The sequence below is a fragment of the Oreochromis niloticus genome, unplaced genomic scaffold (genome assembly GCF_001858045.2).
Source record: "Oreochromis niloticus isolate F11D_XX unplaced genomic scaffold, O_niloticus_UMD_NMBU tig00001623_pilon, whole genome shotgun sequence".
NCBI lineage: Eukaryota > Metazoa > Chordata > Actinopteri > Cichliformes > Cichlidae > Oreochromis > Oreochromis niloticus.
The window spans coordinates 319,978-342,949 of NW_020327428.1; the positions used below are offsets into that span (position 1 = coordinate 319,978).

At 41.4% G+C, this 22,972-nt stretch overlaps 1 protein-coding gene across 2 annotated transcripts; it reads left to right on the plus strand.

The window, feature by feature from the left end:
• Positions 1–266: 266 nt before the first annotated feature.
• On the plus strand, positions 267–11,662 carry LOC100696246 (uncharacterized). Of its 2 annotated transcripts, XM_019354978.2 has the most exons (4): positions 267–1,209; positions 1,290–1,463; positions 7,800–7,955; positions 9,669–11,662. In XM_019354978.2, the coding sequence occupies exons 1-4, from the start codon at positions 269–271 to the stop codon at positions 11,449–11,451; spliced, it is 3,054 nt and encodes a 1,017-aa protein (XP_019210523.2). In that variant the 5' UTR covers positions 267–268; the 3' UTR covers positions 11,452–11,662. The 2 variants fall into 2 exon arrangements, with proteins under 2 accessions (XP_019210523.2, XP_025760223.1); XM_025904438.1 differs by lacking the exon at positions 7,800–7,955.
• Positions 11,663–22,972: the final 11,310 nt, after the last annotated feature.

The following is a 22,972-nucleotide window of genomic DNA, read 5'->3' on the forward strand; positions in this document are numbered from 1 at the left end:
AGTACCTGTTGATGTCACAGAGTCCACCTCAGTGGATGTGCTGCTGACAAACCTCATCAGGGGGAAACTGCTTCCCTCTGCTCGCCTCTGGATAACCACACGGCCTGCAGCAGCCAATCAGATCCCTCCTGACTGTGTTGACATGGTGACAGAGGTCAGAGGGTTCACTGACCCACAGAAGGAGGAGTACTTCAGGAAGAGATTCAGAGATGAGGAGCAGGCCAGCAGGATCATCTCCCACATCAGGACATCACGAAGCCTCCACATCATGTGCCACATCCCAGTCTTCTGCTGGATCACTGCTACAGTTCTGGAGGATGTGCTGGAAACCAGAGAGGGAGGACAGCTGCCCAAGACCCTGACTGAGGTTTACATGAAACTCCTGAATGTTCAGATGAAACATTTAAAACCAAGGTATGGTTTAGAAAAAAGCATCCAGTTCATTAAGATGATTATAAAACTGGCTTTTAACCAGCTGCAGAAAGACAGCCTGATGTTCAGTGAAGAAGAAATAACAGACGACAAAAACACTTTCACTGGAGTCTCTGTGTATCCAAAGATGTTCTCATGCCTCTTTAAAGAGGAACATCAGCGCAGGAAGGATGGGAACAAAGTGTTCAGCTTTGTCCATCGGAGTGTAGTGGAGTTTTTGGCTGCACTTTTTATGGTCCTAGACTCTCACATCAAAAACATGGAGGCTAAATCACAGGATTGTGTGAGGAGAACTGGAAATCCTTTTAGTCAAACACATCTACCAGAGATCTACATCAACACTGTTGACAAAGCTGTACAGAGTCTGGATGGACACTTTGACTTGTTCCTCCACTTCCTTCTGGGCCTTTCACTGCAGACCAACAAACCTCCATTACAAGACCTGCTGACACAGACAGGAAGTAACTCACAGACCATTAAGCTAACAGTAGACTATGTGAGGAAGAAGGTCAGAGAAAATCCATCTCCTGAGAGAAGAATCAGCTTGTTCCTGTGTCTGAATGAGCTGAAGGATGGTTCTCTAGTGGAGGAGATCCAGCAGTTCCTGAAATCAGGAACAGTCTTAGATGATCTTTCTCCTGCTCAGTGGTCAGCCCTGGCCTTCATCATACTGTCATCACAAAAAGATCTGGATGTGTTTGACTTGAAGAAATACTCTGCTTCAGAAAAGGCTTTTCTAGGGCTGCTACCAGTGGTTGAAGCCTCCAACAAAGCTCTGTGAGTGGAATTATTATATTGTTGTTTCTTTCAGGAAAGAAAAATAAATTGGTTTTACAGTTTGTCTTTTTTATTCCCAGGCTGAATGGCTGTAATCTCTCAGAGAGAAGCTTTGAAGCTCTGTGTTCACTTCTTGGCTCGAAGTCCTCCAGTGTGACAGAGCTGGACCTGAGTAACAACAAGCTGCAGGATTCAGAAGTGAAGCTGATTTCTTCTCTACTGAATAATCCACACTGTAAACTGCAAACTGTCAGGTTAGGACTAGAGCAGGGCGATATGACCCCAAATATTTATCACGATATACATTTGAAAATTTGCGATAACGATATAATTGACGATATAATTGACACTAGACAAAATACTTTACAACTCCACAACTTTATTAGTGCAAAAAAAAAAAATCGGTGTATTTTCACTTAAACAAGCAGCTGTTTTTTATGTGCATTAAAGTTATATAAAAATTTAACAGTGCAAATGCAAATTCCTTGCTGACAGTTTAAAAAAAAAGGCATTTCCAGTGGAAATTGGCCGACATATCCTCAGCATAACCATGTATAATATCCACAAAACATAAAAAGATGTTATACACACACAATACGGTAATATTATGTTGAAGCACAGTACGTATCACTCCGCGAGGCTCTTGCCTACGATAGCCGTAATGCTCCGACAATCCATCAAGCGGTGCGGCTTCGTAGCTTAGTAAAGTCGGACTAAAACATTTGACAGATTTTCGAGCGCCGTGTACATAAAATCGTTTCGAGGTCAGTAAGCACAACCAGAATTCATACATAAGGCACACGGGATTATAAGGGGAACTGTCGATTTCCAGAAAAATCAAAGGATTGATTTTAAGTGTGCCGTATTTTCCAAAAAACACGGTAATAACAACGGCCTGCTAGCATGCGCTACCAAAAAGAGTGCTTTGTTGTGTATCTGACGGACGAAAGCTAAACCAGTTCCACCACTGAAGTTGCAGCATTTTTACAAACCAATTCTGGTTCATCCGTTTCATTTAACGATCCACTTTCGCTCTTCTCATTCTCCGTCGCTGGCACACGCTTTCCGCCATGTGCATATGAAAACAAAGGCACTGCCCATGCGCGTTTTACCCATAATCTATCGCGACATTTCATTTTCTTATTGTTGCCCGACATTATACCGGTATTATCATGAACGGTATGATATGGCCCAGCCCTAGTTAGGACTCATTCAGAGGTGTTACTACAATGGAATGGTTTTATAAAATCCACAAAATAGAAACCATATTTAATGGTTAGAGTTAATTTTATTATAAATAATGTTAATGTTCTTATATATTTAAGCCATAAAAAATTTCCCCACATTCTTTACACCTTCCACGTGCTCTTATACAAATGCTATTATAACCCATCCATCCATCTTCTTCTGCTTATCCGGTGCAGCAGCCCAAGCAGAGAAGCCCAGACCTCCCTCTCCCCAGCCACTAAGGTGTTCCCTGGCCAGCCGAGAGATATAATCTCTCCAGCATTTCATGGGTGTGGCCCAGGGACTTGTCCCAGTGGGACATGCCTGGAACACCTCAGGGCCCAGGAGGCGTCCTTGTCAGATAGCCGAACCACCTCATCTGGCTCTTTTTGCATGTGCCAATTATCATTCCTGCCGCTTAACACTCCATGTTATTAATTTTTTAGGCTACAAAATGCTTATTTTACTGGAGAAATAATTAAACTAAAAAAAATGAAAATTACTTGTAGGCAATGTTCCCTCTAATGTTTCACATGTCTGAGCGAACACACAAACTCCCTGAGCGATCCCTTGGACCACTGTGAGCGACATCAGACGTGTGCACTGTGGTCGCGCCGGCATCTAATCCATCCAAGTTACATGTTTATTAAAATAATCAAATTACAGCATTTACATTTATGTTAGACTACTTTTAAACTGCTTTAGCCCACTTACAATGAAAATGTAAAAAAATCTAGCCATTGACCTGTGTAGTATGTTAACACTATTGGAAGTAAAAATAAACTTGAACTCCATATTTGAAAACACAACTTTCTTTTTTCTTTTTTATAAAGCTCTGACTTGTATTATGAGTCTGTGGTCTGGGAGAGAGTCCTGTAACTTTATGTCTGCAAAATACAGGATATAATGACCAATGCTGGCCAATTAATTATATAGTTACTCCTCAAAAAAGTAACTCAGTTTGGCAAACAAAGTTTTTTGCAGCTATTTTTTTTAAATGCAGCCAAGGCATTTTTAAATAAACATTTCAAACTATTTACAGAACAATCAGCTGTTCTGCATCAAATTTGATGCCACACAAATTATTTGTGCCACTCCAAAAAATAATTTGTGTCCACTATGAGATAAAGGAGAACAACAGCCTGATACCTGCAGGCCTGACAACAGGAGATGTATCACTGCTGTAACACCTGTAACATTCAGCAGTCGCCTCATTGTTCTGACACACACAACAAAACTATTGACTACACTACACACTAACTACACACTAACTACACACTAACTACACAAGATTTGCGCTAAACGTCTCAAATCTCTCACATCTCAGAACACCGCCGTCACTCCTAAAACTTCCCCCCGTTTCTTAACAACTAGATGCCACGTTGCCATATCATTTTTTGATTGTTTGACATGGTACTGTTTTGGACGAATAGGAAAGAGAGAGGGGGGTGGGGGTTTGTTTTTGCTCACAGGTGGAGAGTGCTTTCGAGCGTTTTCCTTATAAAATGCAGTTTTTACCGTTTCTTCCTGCAGTAAATATAAACAACGATAGTATTCAGGAAGAAAACCAAACATTGCAGATATTTTATCATAACTCTGGTTTTACGTGGCCTATCAACACAATTTAAAAACTGGTATAAAGTCCACACTTTTTCCGTCAATTGTTCCGTCTGTCCTGCTCACATCTCCAATGGTTGGACACGTTGTCATTAATGTGGCTTCACTCATCTTTGCTAGCTAAAACACCGGTGTTGGCACATAAGGACGCTGTCATAGCCTGTCAGCGACGTTGATTAGCTGTGTATATACGAATGTGAATCGCATTATTGGCTGGACTATAGGATAAGGTGGCATCGTTCTAATCCCATACGGGAGCAGCCAGTCACTTACTGACTAACACTGCAAAACAGAATTGTTAAAGTATTAATTTTAATTTCAATTCAGGTTAGATTTTTTTTGTGCGCAACGCAGATTTTCTGTGCGCAGAGACCGTGCCAGCAGTGCGCAATTGCGCACGTGCGCAGCTTAGAGGGAACATTGGTTGTAGGCCACAGAATCCCGCGACATAACAAAATTCCTGCAATATAAATTAACTGATAGATCTACAATGTAGCAAGTCCACAAAAACTGAAACGTTATGTGTCATTCTATAGTTTGACCTATAGGAATACTGTAGTTAGTATGAATGTACTTGCACAAGTCATCAAGAATTTACTGTAGTCAGTTTTACTGACTCTGCTTTGCATCAGCCCAAACACCATTACCAGCTACTAACTGAGATAGTTACCAGTGTTGCACAGGTTAAAAACATGAGCTTGTGAGTAGGGCTGCTACGATTAGTCTACTAGTCACGATTACATCAACTATCAAAATCATCGACGACTAATTTAATAGTTCTTGCGTCGTTTAAAGCTTTGTAAGATCCCGAAAGACAAATTGTGAATTCATACCATTACCCAGCCAATTCCAGTTTCCAACAATGGCAGCAGCTACTTAGTTTTAATGTCACTCTAATTATTCTTTCTGGGTCACAAAATAAACTTTTAACATATTTTCAGGCGAGAATGTAGCTGTGTAAACTTGAAATATCTGCTCGGTTTATCAAGACATCAAATATTTGTAAACGTGCTCCAACGTTTTCAGAGACGTCTTTTACCCACCAGCTCGATAGCTAGCTGGGGCGAGAACAGCGAACTCCCGACACATCATTTTCAAACCCACCGCGGTCTTTCGCTAATCAGGTTTAACATGATATATAAGTCACTTAGATAACTTAAAAATGTTATTGTTTGGCTTTTATCAGTATTTTTTATCAGTATTTTATTTGTTGTTTGTTTGTTGTGAGTAAATCGGTTATAATTAAAGTTATAGTTTTTACACAGCTGAATAAACGTCAAACAGAAAACTGATTAAACTGAAATGTGATATGGTTGAGAATTTACTGCGGTGTCGTGTTATACTTCAGATAGCAAGGAGCAGACGGCTGAGTTTATGACTTTACTGAGACAATCTGCAAATTTCATTAATAGTTTAATAAACTATCATCTTGTCTTTCTATTTAGTTAGCACATACCTGAAACACTTTAAGCTGTAACCTAATGATAGTTAAATGAGAGCAAATGCATGCTTGGATGATAAGCTATACATTTTATATCCAATGGATGCATGATGCATGATGGATGCATGATGCCATCACGTGCTGCGTGATGGCAGCACGGTGGCACGGTGGTTAGCACTGTTGCCGCACAGCAAGAAGGTCCTGAGTTCAATTCCACCATCAGGCCGGGGTCTTTCTGTGTGGAGTTTGCATGTTCTCCCCGTGTTTGCGTGGGTTCCCTCCGGATACTCCGGCTTCCTCCCACCGTCCAAAGACATGCAGTTTGAGGGGATAGGTTAATTGGATAATCCAAATTGTCACTAGGTGTGAATGTGTGAGTGAATGTGAGTGTGAATGGTTGTCTGTCCTTGTGTGTTGGCCCTGCGACAGACTGGCGACCTGTCCAGGGTGTACCCCGCCTCTCGCCCTATGACAGCTGGGATAGGCTCCAGCGCCCCCCGCGACCCTGGAAAGGATAAGCGGAAGCGAATGGATGGATGGATGGATGCATGATCTGATTAGTCAACTTATCGCAAAAATAATCTGTGACTAGTTGACCATCAAAATAATCGTCTGTGGCAGCCTGAGCTCAGGGTAAAAGAATCTTCAGAGAGTGACACATCTCCAAATCACAGCACTTTTAAATTTGTGTAAAGTTATACAATTATATTATATTATATGATATGATAGGGCAGCACGGTGGCACGGTGGTTAGCACTGTTGCCACACAGCAAGAAGGTCCTGAGTTCAATTCCACCATCAGGCCGGGGTCTTTCTGTGTGGAGTTTGCATGTTCTCCCCGTGTTTGCGTGGGTTCCCTCCGGGTACTCCGGCTTCCTCCCACCATCCAAAGACATGCAGTTTGAGGGGATAGGTTAATTGGATAATCCAAATTGCCACTAGGTGTGAATGTGTGAGTGAATGGTTGTCTGTCCCTGTGTGTTGGCCCTGCGACAGACTGGCGACCTGTCCAGGGTGTACCCCGCCTCTCGCCCTATGACAGCTGGGAAAGGCTCCAGCGCCCCCCGCGACCCTGGAAAGGATAAGCGGAAGCGAATGGATGGATTATATGACATTATATTATATTATATATTGTCACATTAACAAATTTGGTTACTCACACATTATAAATACATGCCAGCTTAGTTGTTTTCCCCTTTTCCTTTGCTCATATTGGCAGAGGTTGTCATCACAAAGTCCGGAATAATAGCACGCTACTAAAAGTCTTCCCAGAATAAAGTGTTTCATTAGTTACTAACACGAGTCAGCAGAGACTGACTCTAAAGCATGTTTAAGTCATTATCATCCATAATTGGATGCAACCCAAAGCACCTGTCTTCAGAAAACAATAAAATGTCTTGGCTTCAATATTACAATTTTAAATTTAATATAAGCAGTAGTAAATAATTTGGAAAACTCTGCATTCTGAATTTATATTAAATATATTATGTCTGTGATGGTTCTCAGTCATGCAGGTCATCGTAGTCTAAGGAGCTTGGAAAAGAAAAGCATCTGGACTTCTTTAAGTTGGTTGAAGACGTTTCACCTCTCATCCAAGAAGCTTCTTCAGTTCTAAGGTCAAATGGTGGAGAGTCCCAGATTTAAACCCAGTGGGAGTATCCCCCCAAAGAGGGACAAAGGACCCCCTGATGATCCTCTAATCACATGAGCCAAGGTGTGAAAGCGGGTGTGGGTCACAATCAGCCAGGGTTTCGGGTGAGCTCATTGTGAAACCTGGCCCCACCCTATCATGTGATTTCCTGAGGAGGGTTGGCCCAGGCTGATTGTGACCCACACCCGCTTTCACACCTTGGCTCATGTGATTAGAGGATCATCAGGGGGTCCTTTGTCCCTCTTTGGGGGGAAACTCCCACTGGGTTTAAATCTGGGACTCTCGGCCATTTGACCTTAGAACTGAAGAAGCTTCTCGGATGAGAGGTGAAACGTCTTCAAGCAACTTAAACAAGTCCAGACACTCCCTTTTTTTCCAAGCTCCTTAGATTAAATATATTACATTTACATTCCATCTATGTTGATGAGGATCGGAACATCTTTAAGTCCTCAGTCTGCTGTGTGTGTGTGTGTGTGTGTGTGTGTCTGTGTGTGTGTGTGTGTGTGTGTGTGTGTCTGTGTGTGTGTGTGTGTGTCTGTGTGTCTGTGTGTGTGTGTGTCTGTGTGTGTGTGTCTGTGTGTCTGTCTGTGTGTCTGTGTGTGCATGTGATTACTGTGGTGTTATTACATTTCTTCTTCTGTTTCTCTATTAAAGACTGAGTGGCTGTAACCTGTCAGAGAAAAGCTGTGGTTACCTGTCCTCAGTTCTCAGCTCCCCATCCTGCCGTCTGACAGAGCTTGACCTGAGACACAACAATCTGGGAGAGTCAGGAAAGAAGCTGTGTGAAAGCTCTACAAAGACCACTGTCAGGTAAGATATAGATCTGTTGAAGGTTTTTGTAAATCATCCTGCAGTCTCCATCAAAGTCACAGGAGACACTTTGAACACTTTCCATTATTTTCTCCTCATCCAACACTTAGCATGCCTGAAGAAACCTGCCACAGTTACCCAGTAATTTTTTTTCCATTTTTGTTGCACAGTCAACCTTTCATTCAGATGTCAGTGTCTCCTGACACAGAGCTGCTCACTGTTAAATGGAGACTCTTTGACTTGCCGAAGAAATTTACCACTTATCATCATGGCTGTGCACATCCCCTCAGGGCAAACACAACAGGGGCCTTGAGCGTTCTTTATCAGACCATCACTGAATTCTAAGCCACACATCCATAGAGTGTTTTCATTGCACCAGGAAACTTCAATCTGTTCAGAATCAGAATCAGAAAGAGTTTTATTGCCAAATGTTGAACAGGTTTACAACATTAGGAAATTGCTGCGGTACTTAGTGCAAACATACTGTAAGAGAACACTTAAATAAACATAAAAATTAAAATTAAATGTGCTAAGCAGATATATGAGTGCAGGTGATGATCAGTGCAAAAATGGAACAGATGCAGTGAACACAGTGTAGGGTCATGTGTTAGTGGTGGGAACAGTCATATTGTTATTGTTCATGAGTCCAACAGCAGAGGGGAAGAAACTGTTCTTATGGTGAGAGGTTCTGGTGCAAATGGACCGGAGCCTCCTGCCTGAGGGGAGCAGGTCAAACAGACTGTGTCCAGGGTGAGAAGGGTCAGCTGTGATCCGAGCTGCACGCCCCAGTGTCCTGGAGGTGTACAGGTCCTGCAGAGATGGGAGTCTGCAGCCAATCACCTTCTTAGCAGAGCGCACAACACGCTGCAGTCTCTGTTTGTCCCTGATGGAGGAGGTGAGGATGGATTCGATGATTGCAGTGTAGAGTTGATGGTGGTACCCAGGAAGCGGAGTGAGTCCACAGTGGTGATGAGGATGTCAGTCAGGATGATTGGGGGGAGTGGGGCTGTGTGCTTCCTGAAGTCCACAATAATCTTGACTAGAGATGGCACGATACCACTTTATTATGTCCGACACCAATATTATAAATTTAGATATCTGCAATTACCAATATGAATCCGATACTATGTATTTTATAATCAATAAAACTGTTGTTTTTTAAATATCTTGCTGCATTTTGTATAAGTTCATACCGAAGTTTAAAAAACAAAACACTAAAGCTATTCTGTCATACCTGTATGCAAAAAATCACTGCACCAAAAATATTTCATAGTTAAGCAACAGAAAATTTTGTTTTCTTGAGATAATATGTATTATTTTAGTTTTACATCATGAACATCATGGTGAAAAGATGTTCATTGGTGTTAAAAGTATTAAATCAGTGTTTGAATATTAGTTTCTCTTTGAATGAGTAGACAGTGAAGCTGATTGATCTCTGACTCAGTTTCCTGTGAAACAAAGGTGTGACCTAAAATTAATTAATTATTGATTTCTAACAGAGAGAAAATGACCTCATCTAATTTCTGCATTTTGATCACATAAATGTTCAGTTTTTGTCACCATGTTTGTGTCTGCAGGTTTATTTCATTTATAACTTCACAGTGTTTGTAAAAAGTCTGAGCTGTACAGCAGCTGCATCACTACAGATATCAGTACTCATAAAGAGTTCTGCACTCACTCTGCCCTCTGATTGAAACTCTCCTTTTTCTCCAGGACAAGTAATATCTCACTGAAAGACATCATCTCCACAAGTGTGCTGATCAGTTCAGGACCTCCTGCTGTCTACCAGCTCAGACCAAAGAAACAGAAGTTTGGAACTCTGACGAGAATGAGTGTTGGAGAAAAAAATCCAGGGAAGACAAATAAAACCATCTTACTTGTGGGAGAAACAGGAGCAGGAAAATCTACACTGATCAACGCTCTGCTCAACTACTCCATGGGAGTGAAGTGGGAGGATAGAGTCTGGTTTCAGATCATAGAGGAGGAGGACAGAAGTCAGACAGAAACTCAGACATCAGATGTGATCGTGTACGAGATCTTTGGGTTTGAAGATAAAACTCTGCCCTACTCTCTGACCATCATCGATACTCCTGGATATGGAAATACCAGAGGGATCGAACATGATGACATCATCAGTCACAGATTATTGGACTTGTTTGGATCAGATGATGGAGTCCATGAAGTTCATGCAGCGGGTTTGGTCATGAAGGCGAGTGATAATCGACTGAGTGACCGACTGATGTACGTCTTTGATTCAGTGATGTCTCTGTTTGGAAAAATCATGGAGAAAAACATTGTAGCTCTGGTCACACACTCAGATGGAAGCAGACCTGAAAATGCTTTTAAAGCTCTTGAAGATGCAAAAATTAAATGTGCCAAAAATGAGAAGAATCAGCCAGTTTACTTCCTATTTAATAACTCACAGTATGAAGACCGAACAGAAGAAAATAAGTTTTCAAAACATTTATGGGAACTCACACAGGAAAACATGAATCAATTGACAGACTTCATGGGAAAATCTAATCCTCAAAAACTGATGAAAACAGGTGAAGTGTTAAATGAACGAATCAGACTGAAAGCCTGCATCCAAAACCTGAAAGAGAGAATCGAGCTGGGTGAACTGAAACAGAGAGAAATCAGACAGATGCAAGAAGCTCTGAAGAAACATGAAGAAAAACAAAGAGAAGAAAAGAAAAAGCTTGAAGAAGTTAAAAAAAACTACGAAACTCTAAAGAACCAAGGAGAACAGAAACGTGAAGAAGCTCTAAAAATCCAACAAACTATAAAGGAACATGAAGAAGAGATGAAGAGGAATGAGAGGTTCACTGTAGAAGTTGATGAGCCCTACAAAGTGAAAGATCCCATTGATGGTGGGCTGTGGGGTTTAGTTTTTTATGAAGCAGCTGTCTGCTGTACAGCCTGTGAGGAGAACTGTCACTATCCTGGATGCACAATGGCCTGGAAACCTGAACACTGTGAGGTCATGAAAAAAGGTCTCTGCACTGTTTGTACCAACAAGTGTCCTGCATCAGATCATGTGAAAGAAAAGTGGAAATATGTGACCAAGACAAGGAGAGTAATGAAGACGAATGAAGAAATGAAAAAGAAGTATGAAAAGAATGTGTCAGAATGTGAGATGAAAGCCAGACAGTTAAAAACTCGTACAGGGGAAGTGAATGAAACAAAGAAAACAGCAGCTGATTCATCACTGAACAAACAAGAAATACAGCAGAAATATGAAAAGTATCAAAAAGAAAAAGAGAAGGAGTGTACCCTGTTAGAAAATCTCGAAAAGGAAATGAAACAGCTGACAGCAGAGAAGTCCCAGTTCCTGGATGAGTCCTACCAACATGTTGTCAGACTGGAGCAGGTCGCTCTGAAAGCTGATTCAGCATCCACTATTGTCCACTTGGACTTCCTGATTGGGAAGATGAAGCAGAAAGGAGACACAGAGAAGGTCCAGAAACTGGAGGAGATGAGAAGCAGAGATGGATGAAAAAAACCAAAAAAGCAGCACATTGGTACAAGTTTACTCAAACAGCATCAGCTATCAAAAACATTGGGAGATCTTGGTATAAATGAAACATGTAAAGAAGCATCAGGCAGCTGTGTAGATGGCTTTTCCACCTTGATACTGCTCTATGCTACATATTCAGATGTACACCACGTGGGTTTTTGTTTTTGCTTACAGAGGGCATATTACTTTTTAAAAAAAGCCTATTAGAAATGAATTACTTATTGATTATTGATCAGCACTGACATCTCTAGTTAGAGAGCAGACAGTTTGGATTTTTTTGGTCCTCAGTTTTTGTTTTATGCATCTGACATCAAATCAGTACCAAATACAACATGTGGCTCCATCTGCTTTGGTGATGCCTGCAGAAAAAAGTTAATTACTTCCAAAATTATTTTCATCTCAGGAAAAAATTGTTTTTTTTAAAAAAATCCCCCAAATATGTGAGAAATGAATTTATATAATTTAAACATAACATGAAAATGATTGATCAGTGAAACACGATGACCTTTCCTTCAAAGGTGTCATGTACAGAGCTTTTAATCATGTGGTAATATTATTTTGTATTTTTATGGCAGCTGATAGTTAACTGATTTTTCATGTGGACATGAGGGCCTCCTTCTTAGACGAGAACATTATGTATGCTTTCATATTTTATCCAGTTATGGAAACAAATATATAACTTCTCATTTGTAAAAAATACTTTGAATTATTGCTTTTTCTTTATTAATATGCATGTATTTCACACAGATATTTGTACTTATGTAACAGCTCATGACAAATATTACTACATAAACCCCACAGTGGGTTATTATGCAAAGCAGAGTTGGTCTCAGCTGCCAGCTGTGCTGTAAATGTAGTGAGGACGCCCCCTGCTGTTTAAAGATCAGTACAACAGTGTGTGAGAACAGCTCCAAAGCACTCTGTTCTCCACAAATACATGTGTTTCTGTCACGTTGTTCTAATGTTGTCAGTGTGAGCTTTATTCTGCTGCTCCTCTCATTATGACTCATCTGATTTTATCTGTTTCTCTTTGTTCCTCAAACACTTTCAATTTATTGCGAGCAGCAGCTCTCACGCACACACTCAGCAAATCTGGAGCTTTTTGACTGATAGAAACATCATTTTGTTCTTTAGATGACAGCAGATTGGGACTGAATAATCAATCACTATCAAACCAATAAAGATGCTGATTTTACAGGAACTTTGTTGGAGAAGCTGGAAAGACATGAAACTGGTGGAGATCCCAAACCAGTTGATAGTGCTGATTATTCCAAATAAAGCTGTTTTCCATTTGAGATGAAATGACTTTCTGTCCTGATATATAATAAAGATGTTGGTTGTTTTTGAGCCCCTGTATTAAAAGTAGATCCAGTTTAAAGTCAGCTTGAGTTTGATGTCTTTATGTCAAAGCTGCTCATGATGTTGAGCTGCTGATGGAATAAAAACAGGTAAAAATCTGCCTCAATATAAAAGCATGTAGTCCAGACTTAAATGTAGCCTATTGTTAGCTGAGGTCCACACACAGTGTTTGACAGTGTAAACTGTGTGAAAGGGCTGCTGGTGGAGCTCACTAGGATGAGCAGGTGACCATGTGCCACGAGGTGGAGAGCAGCTGGCCTGGCTTTGATTCTGACCACGCCCCCTTTCTCTCTCCCTCTGCTTTGCTGTCACTTATCTTCACTGCTCTGTCCAATAAAGCTGAAAAAGGCCCCAAATCAAAGAAATCTGCTGCAGCCTCTGAAATGTCTTCTGTTTCCTTCCCGACGGCTTTTTCACCGTCAGCCCATCAGACAGTCCAGCAGCATTTATGATGATGTCATGATGTTGAAGAGACTGCTATGGTGGCCTCCCATGACCCCCAGCCTCATCTATACTGAGATGCAGACATTTGAAAAGCAGACAACTGAATAATAGTCCAACACAACAGTCTGTGTACAGACACACACTGAGCTTTCATAGAGTCAAAGGAGTCAATCAAACACAGCTAGTTGAGTCATTTCTTGTGTGAGTCTAAAGTGAATCTAGTATTTGAAAGTCCACTTCCTGTATTTGTTGTTGAAGACTTCTTCAGCTTCTTCTCAAGGACATCAGCTGCTTGTTTGGCAGCAGAGGCAGTTAAGAAGCTTCCTGAAAAACACTGAACAGTGAGTTCACTGTGGCATATGACAAATTCAGCTTTCTATGTGCAAATGTGTCTGTGTCAACCTTTCAAATGCTGTTGAATCCAAAACATCAGCGGTTCCTTGGCTGCTCACTTCATGCACTTCTGTCTTTGTGACAGATGACATCACAGCTGTTTCCACCCCCAGTGTCTCAGGACTGGACACCTTTAAACATGTGGAGGATCAAACAGCCGTCCAGCTAAACATACATGAAACTATCAAAGCTGACAATCATTCCAATAACATCTAATGGTACATATATATAGACACAGGACTACAAGGAAATGGCTCTCAGCATCTGGCTGTGGGAACAAATGATCCCTGTTTGTCTTCAAATTGTGTGCATGTTTTAGACGTGTGTCACATGTAGAAACACAAAAATGTCACAATGACACAAAGATGTGTTTGACACAACTGTGCAGCTGTAAGTTGTTTCTAATGATTCATTGAAGCTCTTCTAACATTCTGGAGACAATCAGTCCATGAATCTGTTCAACACCACAACAATTTGACTTCAATGTGAACGTTTGCCATTAAATAACCTTCTTCATCCAGCTGACAGCATCCTTCATTCTATGATATGAACAGTTCCTCCTGTTGATGACAAACCTCTGACATGATCTGCTTGAGGAGCTTTTTCATGTGAAGCTCTCTGAGCTCAGGGCTAAGTTGCTGTGTTTCATCTTTAAGAGCTGCTGCCTCCTCGCCGTTCTTCTTCTCCTAATGACACCATTTCTGCTTCAGATCTTTCACTGGGCCTAAAACAGATGAAGAGTAGATCTACTGCTGTTCACTGTTTGTGTCAATATGGAGAAATATGAAAGACAAACACAGCACATACAGAGAAATGTAGACAGGATGTGCAGCCAGTGCAGTAAATGGTCTAAATATCAGCTCTTTAGAAAATGATCCTGATGAACATGAAACTAACATCCAATGAGAAACACAGCTTCCTTGTTTCATGTCCAATAACAATAAATGAAGAGCTAATAAAGAGCTATTCTATTGTAAAATGCTGAGATGATTATTAGACACAACCCAGCGGCTCACCAAAAGCCTGCATTGCAAATCTATATGAAAGTAATCTATGCTCATATATGGCAAAATCCTTTAAGTGTCACTGTGTTTTTCATCTGTGCTCTTGTTGGTTGGACAAGTTTGTAAATGACAAAGAGCTCAGTGGACTTTGCATCCATCAAATCCTGTCAGATGTTTGTTTTTCCTTCACAGCTTTGTGATGAAGGCTAAAGAACAGAGATATGAACTATTGCCAATATGAATCCTGATGCATGACGTGGGCACAGACCCACCAAAGCAACACTCAGCTCACCTCATTCCAGGCGCTTGTCTGCTGGAGACCATGAGCCTTGTTAGTCACACATTAGCACCGTGGTAGGAAACAGCCTCCATCATTTCATTAGATCTGAATTTGGACTGTTTCCCTCTGGATGAGAACCAAGTCTGTCAAATCTATTGATCCAACACAAACTATCAAACACATTGGCTCACAGTCAGATTGGCTTTGTATGGATGGTGTAACAGGGGCTGGGAAAGGATGCTGAAAGCTGAATATAATACAGAACAATAACAGGACATATAATCATGTAGAAACATGATCTTCAACAGGCACACTTCTATTATTCATGATCACAAAGAACTTGTGCAGCCCTGATATCAGCCCTAATATATGAGTGTGTTTGCCCAAAGATTGAAACAGCATCAACATGACAGCTGTAAGAAATCTTCTCTCAGCCTTGTTTGGCAGAAGATCCCTGCAACAAAGATTGTAGCTGAAAGATGACGTGTGTAAAGTTTGTCTTTGGGAGGGTTGAGGCTGTTTTTAGACCTTTGATAGTTTCAATCCAGTTCTGAAAGACAGAAATAAAAACAACATCATTAAGATCAGATCATGGAGCTGTTTCCTGCCTTGTTTCTAGCTTCACATTACAAGACTTTACTACAATAAAGATGCTAACATGTATCTGTAGGAACAACATCATTGAATCTGTAACAACTGGAGCCAAACCAGTGGCTCTGCTGGGATCACTGGTGAGCCAACACTTCCTTGTTGATGCAGATTTCAGGGCTTCCTGTTGCTCCTCCGTTATAACTGTTCTCTCTTCTCAACACATGATGACACAAAGGAATCAGCAGTGAGGAAGATGATGCTGAAGCACACATGTCACACATATAACAGAGCAGTCCAGTTACACACACCTCTGCTTCACATTAGGCCTCAAACAAAGACACAAAACACTAACTTGACTCTAAATAGAAGAAACTGGCAGCTTTTTCTGTTCTGTGCTTATTTATATTTGACACACATGCTTCTCTTTGTGCAAACACACATCGCACTATAAGGGTAACCTAGCACACAATGATTGGACAGCACAGTGATGATGCTGGGAGATCCTATACGAAGCAACACAGAAACACTGAGAACTTTAAACATTGATTATATTGAGATAAGCAGCCGACCCAGTCTAGATAAAGGCGAGCAGCTGGGACCGCTGCTGCACCAAAAACAGGTTTCAGTGTTTCCATGTGTGTGTGTGTGATGTCTTTACTTATACTGGTCAATAGACTTTAGTCAACACATGATTGAAAGGTGTTACACATGAAATAAAACCAGTGTTTCATCTTTATTCCTCTGAAGCAGCTGCATTATAACCAATCTGCTCCTTTGTGGCCTTTAAAACAGCTTAAATAACTGTTGTTATATTTGTTTCTGCTCCTCTTGGACAGACGACTCTTGAAAAGACATTTTTGAATTTCAATGTGACTTTAACTGGATAAATATGGGATATATAAACGTCCCTCTGCAACAAACTGATTCCAGCTTCTACCTCATGATAGGAATGTTTTTGTGGCTCAAGATGACCTGATATCTTTCATGATGGAGACATTTGACACATGTTTCACATATTATAGACCAACAAGTTATTCATAGCAGTTTAAATACGGGGAGTCACTTTTGGGCCCAGCAGATAAAACAGAGCCAATATTTCCTTCTTTATTTAAGTGACGTGTGTCACAGATGTGACCTAGTAAAGTGTAACTGAACATTAGTAACGTTATTAACACTCTCAGCTCGTCCTTGTTCCAGACCTGAAGATCCTCTTCTTTCATTCAGCAGCAGCTGATACACCTTCTGTTGTCAGGCCTGCAGGTTTATCCCTGTGCTGCTCTCCTCTGTCTTTTGGTGGACAAACTTTTTTTAACTGGCACACATCATTTGTGGGGCATCTTATTGCAAAACCTGATTGTTCTCTCATTTTAGTTTTAGTAATATTTTTAAATCGTTGTACAAAATGAAAAAAACGGCAGGTGTATTGGCTTCATTTTTAGATAAATACTTGTATATGTTTGCAAAATGTACAATTTATATTTGCATTTTGTTAGGATTCAGAGATTCTTTTATTGCTACCATATAATCTGCCTTATGATAAATGCATTAATAACATGTTTTACAGTATTATTTTATCAGTAATATTTCTTACAGGGTTCATATTGCATTGAATATGTTTGTCATCACATTGACCTTTCTATTCACAGGTTGAGTTCATTTTATACACATTGCATATCTGTGCTTGTTTAGAGTTGATGTTCTATCCAAGAGGGTTTTAAGCTTCACTGGTGAGAGTGTCCAGGTGATACATGTTGAGGGAAGATGAGAACATAGCAGGTTAATTGCATGCATGCTTACAATACACATATTAATCTAGTAGCAGGCCTGAGCGAAGGCCCAAGTGTCTTCTGCTTCTTTTTGAGACCTGCGCCAATTCAGTCTACTTAGTGATTGATGACAAGGGTCCATTATTAGTTCTCAGAGACCCTGAAGATTGAAGTTTATTACCTTAAAAGGCAGGTGTTATAGAAAAGAGAAGTTATATGTCTGTTTATAGTTATTAAGATGTACATGATGTACCCTTGTCTGTAAACAATGTATTTTTGACCTGTATTGACGTGTACGTGGGGGCGTGATCCTCTTTGCTATAAAACCAGAACCCAGTGTATTTTTGTCAGAGGAAACAAGCCATATGCTGATGATTGTTCTCCTGTGTTAATAAACTCATCGTTTGATTGCACTTTTCTGGAGCCTCCGTCGTTTGTTGTTCTGGTCTCCAGTTGATCGATCTCGCTTCATTTTCAAGTTATAAAAATTTACTCAACATGTCTGTGGGTTTTTTACAGTAAAAAAATACTACTAGGATTTTAAGTTCTTTGTGTGATTATAGATCAGTAATACTAATGCAGTATGTCAGTGAAAAAAACAACTAAATTCAGTTGAGCTGAAAAGAACGATATCAAACAAGGCAAGGGGAAAAATAAAATGAAACAATTTGAGGGTGAAATACAAACGTAAACTCAAAAGGACTGTGAGATTTCCATCAGTAATGGGGGACATCTAAAAGCTGACGTGTACCGTAAACCTACGCATACGGATCAGTATCTAAGGTTTGACTCTCATCATCCACTGGAGCACAAACTGGGTGTCATCAGGACGCTACAACACAGAGCGAACACCATCCCCACAGACACAGCGGCCAGGGAGGCAGAAGGACAGCACATCAAGAAGGCCCTGAGTAAATGTGGTTATCCCAGCTGGACTTTTGTCAAAGCTGGAAAGGCACCTAAAGAAAGCTCCAGCCGATCCAGGAGAGAAGGACAACCGCTGCCCAAGTGAAAACCTGTAGTGATCCCATATGTGTCAGGAGTATCAGAACAGTTGAGACGCATTTTTTCTAAACACCGCGTCTCTGTGGCTTTTAAACCCCAAAATACGCTACGCCAAAAATTGGTCCACCCCAAGGATCGGGTCCCCCGACACAAACAGAGTAACATAGTGTACGCTGTTAAGTGCCAGGAGGATTGCCAGGATTTATACATCGGGGAAATCAAACAATCTCTGGCGAAGCGGATGGCACAACACAGAAGAGCAACCTCATCAGGCCAGGACTCTGCAGTTTATTTACACCTACAGGCCAGTGGACACTCTTTCAACGATGAGGATGTACACATCCTGGACAGGGAGGAACGCTGGTTTGAGCGCGGAGTCAAGGAGGCCATTTACGTGAAAAGGGAAAGACCATCTCTGAATCGAGGAGGGGGCCTAAGGGTACATCTTTCGCCATCTTACAATGCTGTGATTGCAGCCATTCCCCAACTCTCTGTGAATGGGACTCATGGCCATTGATCAGTGTTCTTTGATCAGTGGGTTTTGGTCAGTGATTGTTGATCAATGGTCATGGGAATTTGCATAATTATGATTAAGGAACTGACCTCACAGCCCATTGTTCCTTCAGTGGGCTGGTTTCAGTCATTATGCAAATGTACTGTTTATAAGATTGAAACCTGCAGTCAGCTGAGACTGAAGAAGTCACTTGGATGATGACGAAACGTTTCTCCCACAAAACGCTACGTCCAGATGAACAGATAAAACTTTTGGAGATTTACTTTCCTGGATGATTGAGAATGCATCAAGGTGTATACTTATTGCATTTGAATCATTTTAACCATATGTAACCACCTGCATGTGTCTTTGAAAAAAACAGGCTTTGATTTTGCCACCCTAAGAAAATTTCTCTAGATCCGCCCCTGAACCTGTCTGGGATCCTTTGTTGTTCTTTTGATGCAGAGTTACATTATAAATATAAAGAGTTATTTCAGAGTCTCATCAGTTTTCCTGCATGTCTTTATTGAACACATCAGCAGGGCTGAAGCTCTCATGTTAAACACACACTGATCTATGGACACGTCCATGTGTTTCTAACAGCATCATAACCAGGCTGTTATCAGCTGCACTAACATGATGTCACACACACTGAATGTAACAGTGACAGTTTACATCATCACACAATCAGCTGTGATTGTTTCACTGTCATCAAACTAGTCAACAGGAAGTAGAATCAATAGAAACCAATCATTTACTGACAGCATGTCTGATGGAAATAAGTGCAGATTATGTATGAAGTATAACTGCACACAGTAACTGTGTTACAATAAGGACTTAACAGCGCCCTCTGCTGGAGTGTTTCAGTACTGCGTTAACTAGAATACACCACCTCCTCCTCCTCCTCACACCACCTGCTACAGCTCTACTCTTCTATGACTACAGTCATCCACAGCACTGATGTGAGGTCACATGGTTCATATGTAAGGAGCACAGAGACGTGCTAGCAGCTGACCTCAGGTCAGTTTAATGACTGTGAGCAGCAGCTGTGTTCTTGTCACTGTGACAGGGAGACACTCTCAGACACAGCGCTCATGTCAGCTTGTTCTCATGCAGGAGGATCAGGAGCTCCATGTTTGTCTTCATGTTTGAATCATGATGTGTTTGTGCCATCAGAGTCTGTCATGAGTACTCAGGGTTTCACAGCAGCTCTTCTGGATGCTGACGAGGACTCCAACCTCATGTTTCACCTCTCTGAGCTTCTGATGTCTGTGAACACTCGTGTTTCTTCTCTGGGCTCATCTGGACAAAAACACCTTTCTGTGTTTGGCTCCAGCCTCATTCTGACTGACAGGAAGTGTGTTATCCATGAGCTTCTTTGTTTCCTGCTGTGTTTCCTGTCTGTGGACAAACACGAGTGTTTCAGCTGAGGACTTGGTTCCTTCCACCTGTCCATACAGGACATCACGCTGTCTTTTCTCTTTAAATGCAGCTCCAGGTCCTTCCACGTGCTGCTCTGTATTTGTGCAGTTTGTAGTGTGTCCTGGGAAACGTAGCACACATGGTGTTCTTCTGCTGTTTCCTCCTTTCACTGAGTGTGAAACACTGACGCTGTGCTGTTGTTCACAGAGCTGATTCTAGCTGCAGCTGGACTCTGTCATCTAACTGAATGTGTTGGTGCTGATCACGGGGCTCTGAGGGGGGAGCAGCAGGAGGACTCTGGATGCTGACGTCAGTGTATCTGTGGAAGCTCACACAGCGTCTCTGTCATTCAATATTGTGCTATATATTGTATCTATGCAAAGATGAACAGACTGTGTGTTCACTGGTCTCTGTGCTGCTGACTGCTGCAGCTCTGATGTCATCATCACTCCCTCCTCCACCCTCAGCAGTCCCAGCATGCTGCTGTGGTGCACCCCACCCTCACTCTACACCTGAGCCATAGACCACACCCTCCACCTCAATATACACCACAGTTTTCTCTGCTATGGAAATGAGATCAGGAGGAAATCATTATTATGATTATTTAATAAATGCTCACATTAATGTGGGCTTATTTGTTTCATATTAGAAACATTAGTTGAGTGTTTTTAGTATAAAATGGTGAAAGTCCCTCTTTTTGCTCCGCCCCTCACCTGTGGATGGACGGTGCTGTTACCGTGGTGACAGCTGTGATGTGTTTCAGTCCTGCCTGGTTATCACTGCAGGAATCTTTACTTTCACATTTATTACAGGTAATAACTCTGATTTTTCTGTGTATTATGAACTAAATGTATCCTGATACACACAGAGATGGATGAGCAGAGGTCACATGATGAAAGAACAAACATGGAGTCTTTGATTTATTTAGATATTTATTGATGAATGCAAACAAACCCTGACACTGAACCATCGTCCAGCTTTCACAGAACAAACCTGATCACATGACCTGCTGACCCAAACAGTGAAAAGCTCCATGGCAACAACAACAAACAGCCTCACATATGTTAACAGAGGCTGTTAGAAGCACAGAGTCTTTACAGTCTTTCTCCTGTTTGTACACAGATCTCTGCACATCTTCATCACAGTTACTCACAGACGTGCAGAGTGTGTGGATATCAAAGCTAAGTTTCCACCATGTTTGTAGTCTGTACTGGGACTCATGGAGCATCTCTCTATGAGCACTCGGTGCTTTAAACAGTGAGTCCCAGTTTAACCAGCAGCCTTCACACCACACATCACACAGACATGGAAACTTCAAACCCTCAGACTGAAGACACCATGAGAAATAAATAGATTGTGATGAAGATGAATAACTGGACCAGTTTGCTGTGGTTTCTTCTGTTCCTGTCAGAAATAAGAGTCTGGCAGCACTTTGCTCTCCTTCCACATGTTTAAGGAGGAAGTGAAGAAGAGTGAGTGAGTCGTCTTCCTCTGTGGGCCCAACATCAGGCAGCAGCCACGTATTTTTAAAAACCCAGCACACTGCTTCAGAAACACTGAGTCCAGGTGACCAGAGTCATGTGATCAGTGAGGTCTTCACTCAGGACGTCACAGCTTCAGGACCTGATTCAGAGGTTTATAAGGATGTGGATCATTGGTGCTGATGTTGTGTGAGAGCTGGTGAACCATGGGGAACATAAATAACAACCAGGCCATCAGCAATTCTACCCCCAGCTCTAAAACCTACATAATACACTATACATATAGTTATATAGGTTATAGTATGTTATATATAAAGGTAGCTGAAGCAGTTAATTTTAATTTGTAGATTCACGCTGCACTTCATATGTTTGTCCACCAGATGGCGCCACAGAGGCCTGTGTTGGAAAGCTTTGAGTAATGAAGCATTTTCAATCCAAGCTTCAGAAAGCTTCATGTGGTCATCAAGGAACCAACCAGGAAACATCTACTGTGTGTAAAAACACCAACACAAGAATCCAGAATGAAGACAAGAAACTCAAAGCTCACACACAAAACAGGTGGTGCTAATTTTGTGACGTGTTTCTGTAAAAACACCACAGAAGTGAATCATCAAAGTTTCCATGTGAGCTGATGATGCTGCTGCAGAGTTTCTGTGAACCTCCTGTGACCCCGCCTCCTCATACAGAGACATCTGATTGGCTTTATTCATTCTGCTCAGCACAGACCTGCTGCACCCTGGATCCCAACAAGAGCACCAGTTGGATCCAGTTTGATCCGGTTTCTGCAGTAAATCTAATGACAGAGCTCCAGGTGCACCTGCAGAGTCTTCTTGTTGTTTCAGCTCAACCATGAACTCTGTTAAATGCAGTAATCAAACCATCATAGATCATAGATCCTGTTTGACAGATGAAGCTGTCCCTCTGAGTGTCTCTAACACAGCTTATTAAACTCACTGCAGTCTGTCCTACCTGGAAATCAGGACAGACATCAGCTAGTTTTAGTGATCAGTGATAGAGTGTAGAAGAAGATGGATGATGACATATTTGTTACTGTGTCTAACTGTGAGTAACTGAAGCTCTCAAAGGCTGAGGACAGACCCTGGATTCATCTGAGGACTTTGGTGGTCCTGCTGATGTGTTCAGTCTGTGATTGGACAGAGAGCAGGGGTCCAGAACCTGATGGGATTCAAACCATCAACTGTGTTTATATCTGTCACCAGAGCTTCACATTTCTTTGTTTTCTCTAAAATGAGTTTCATACT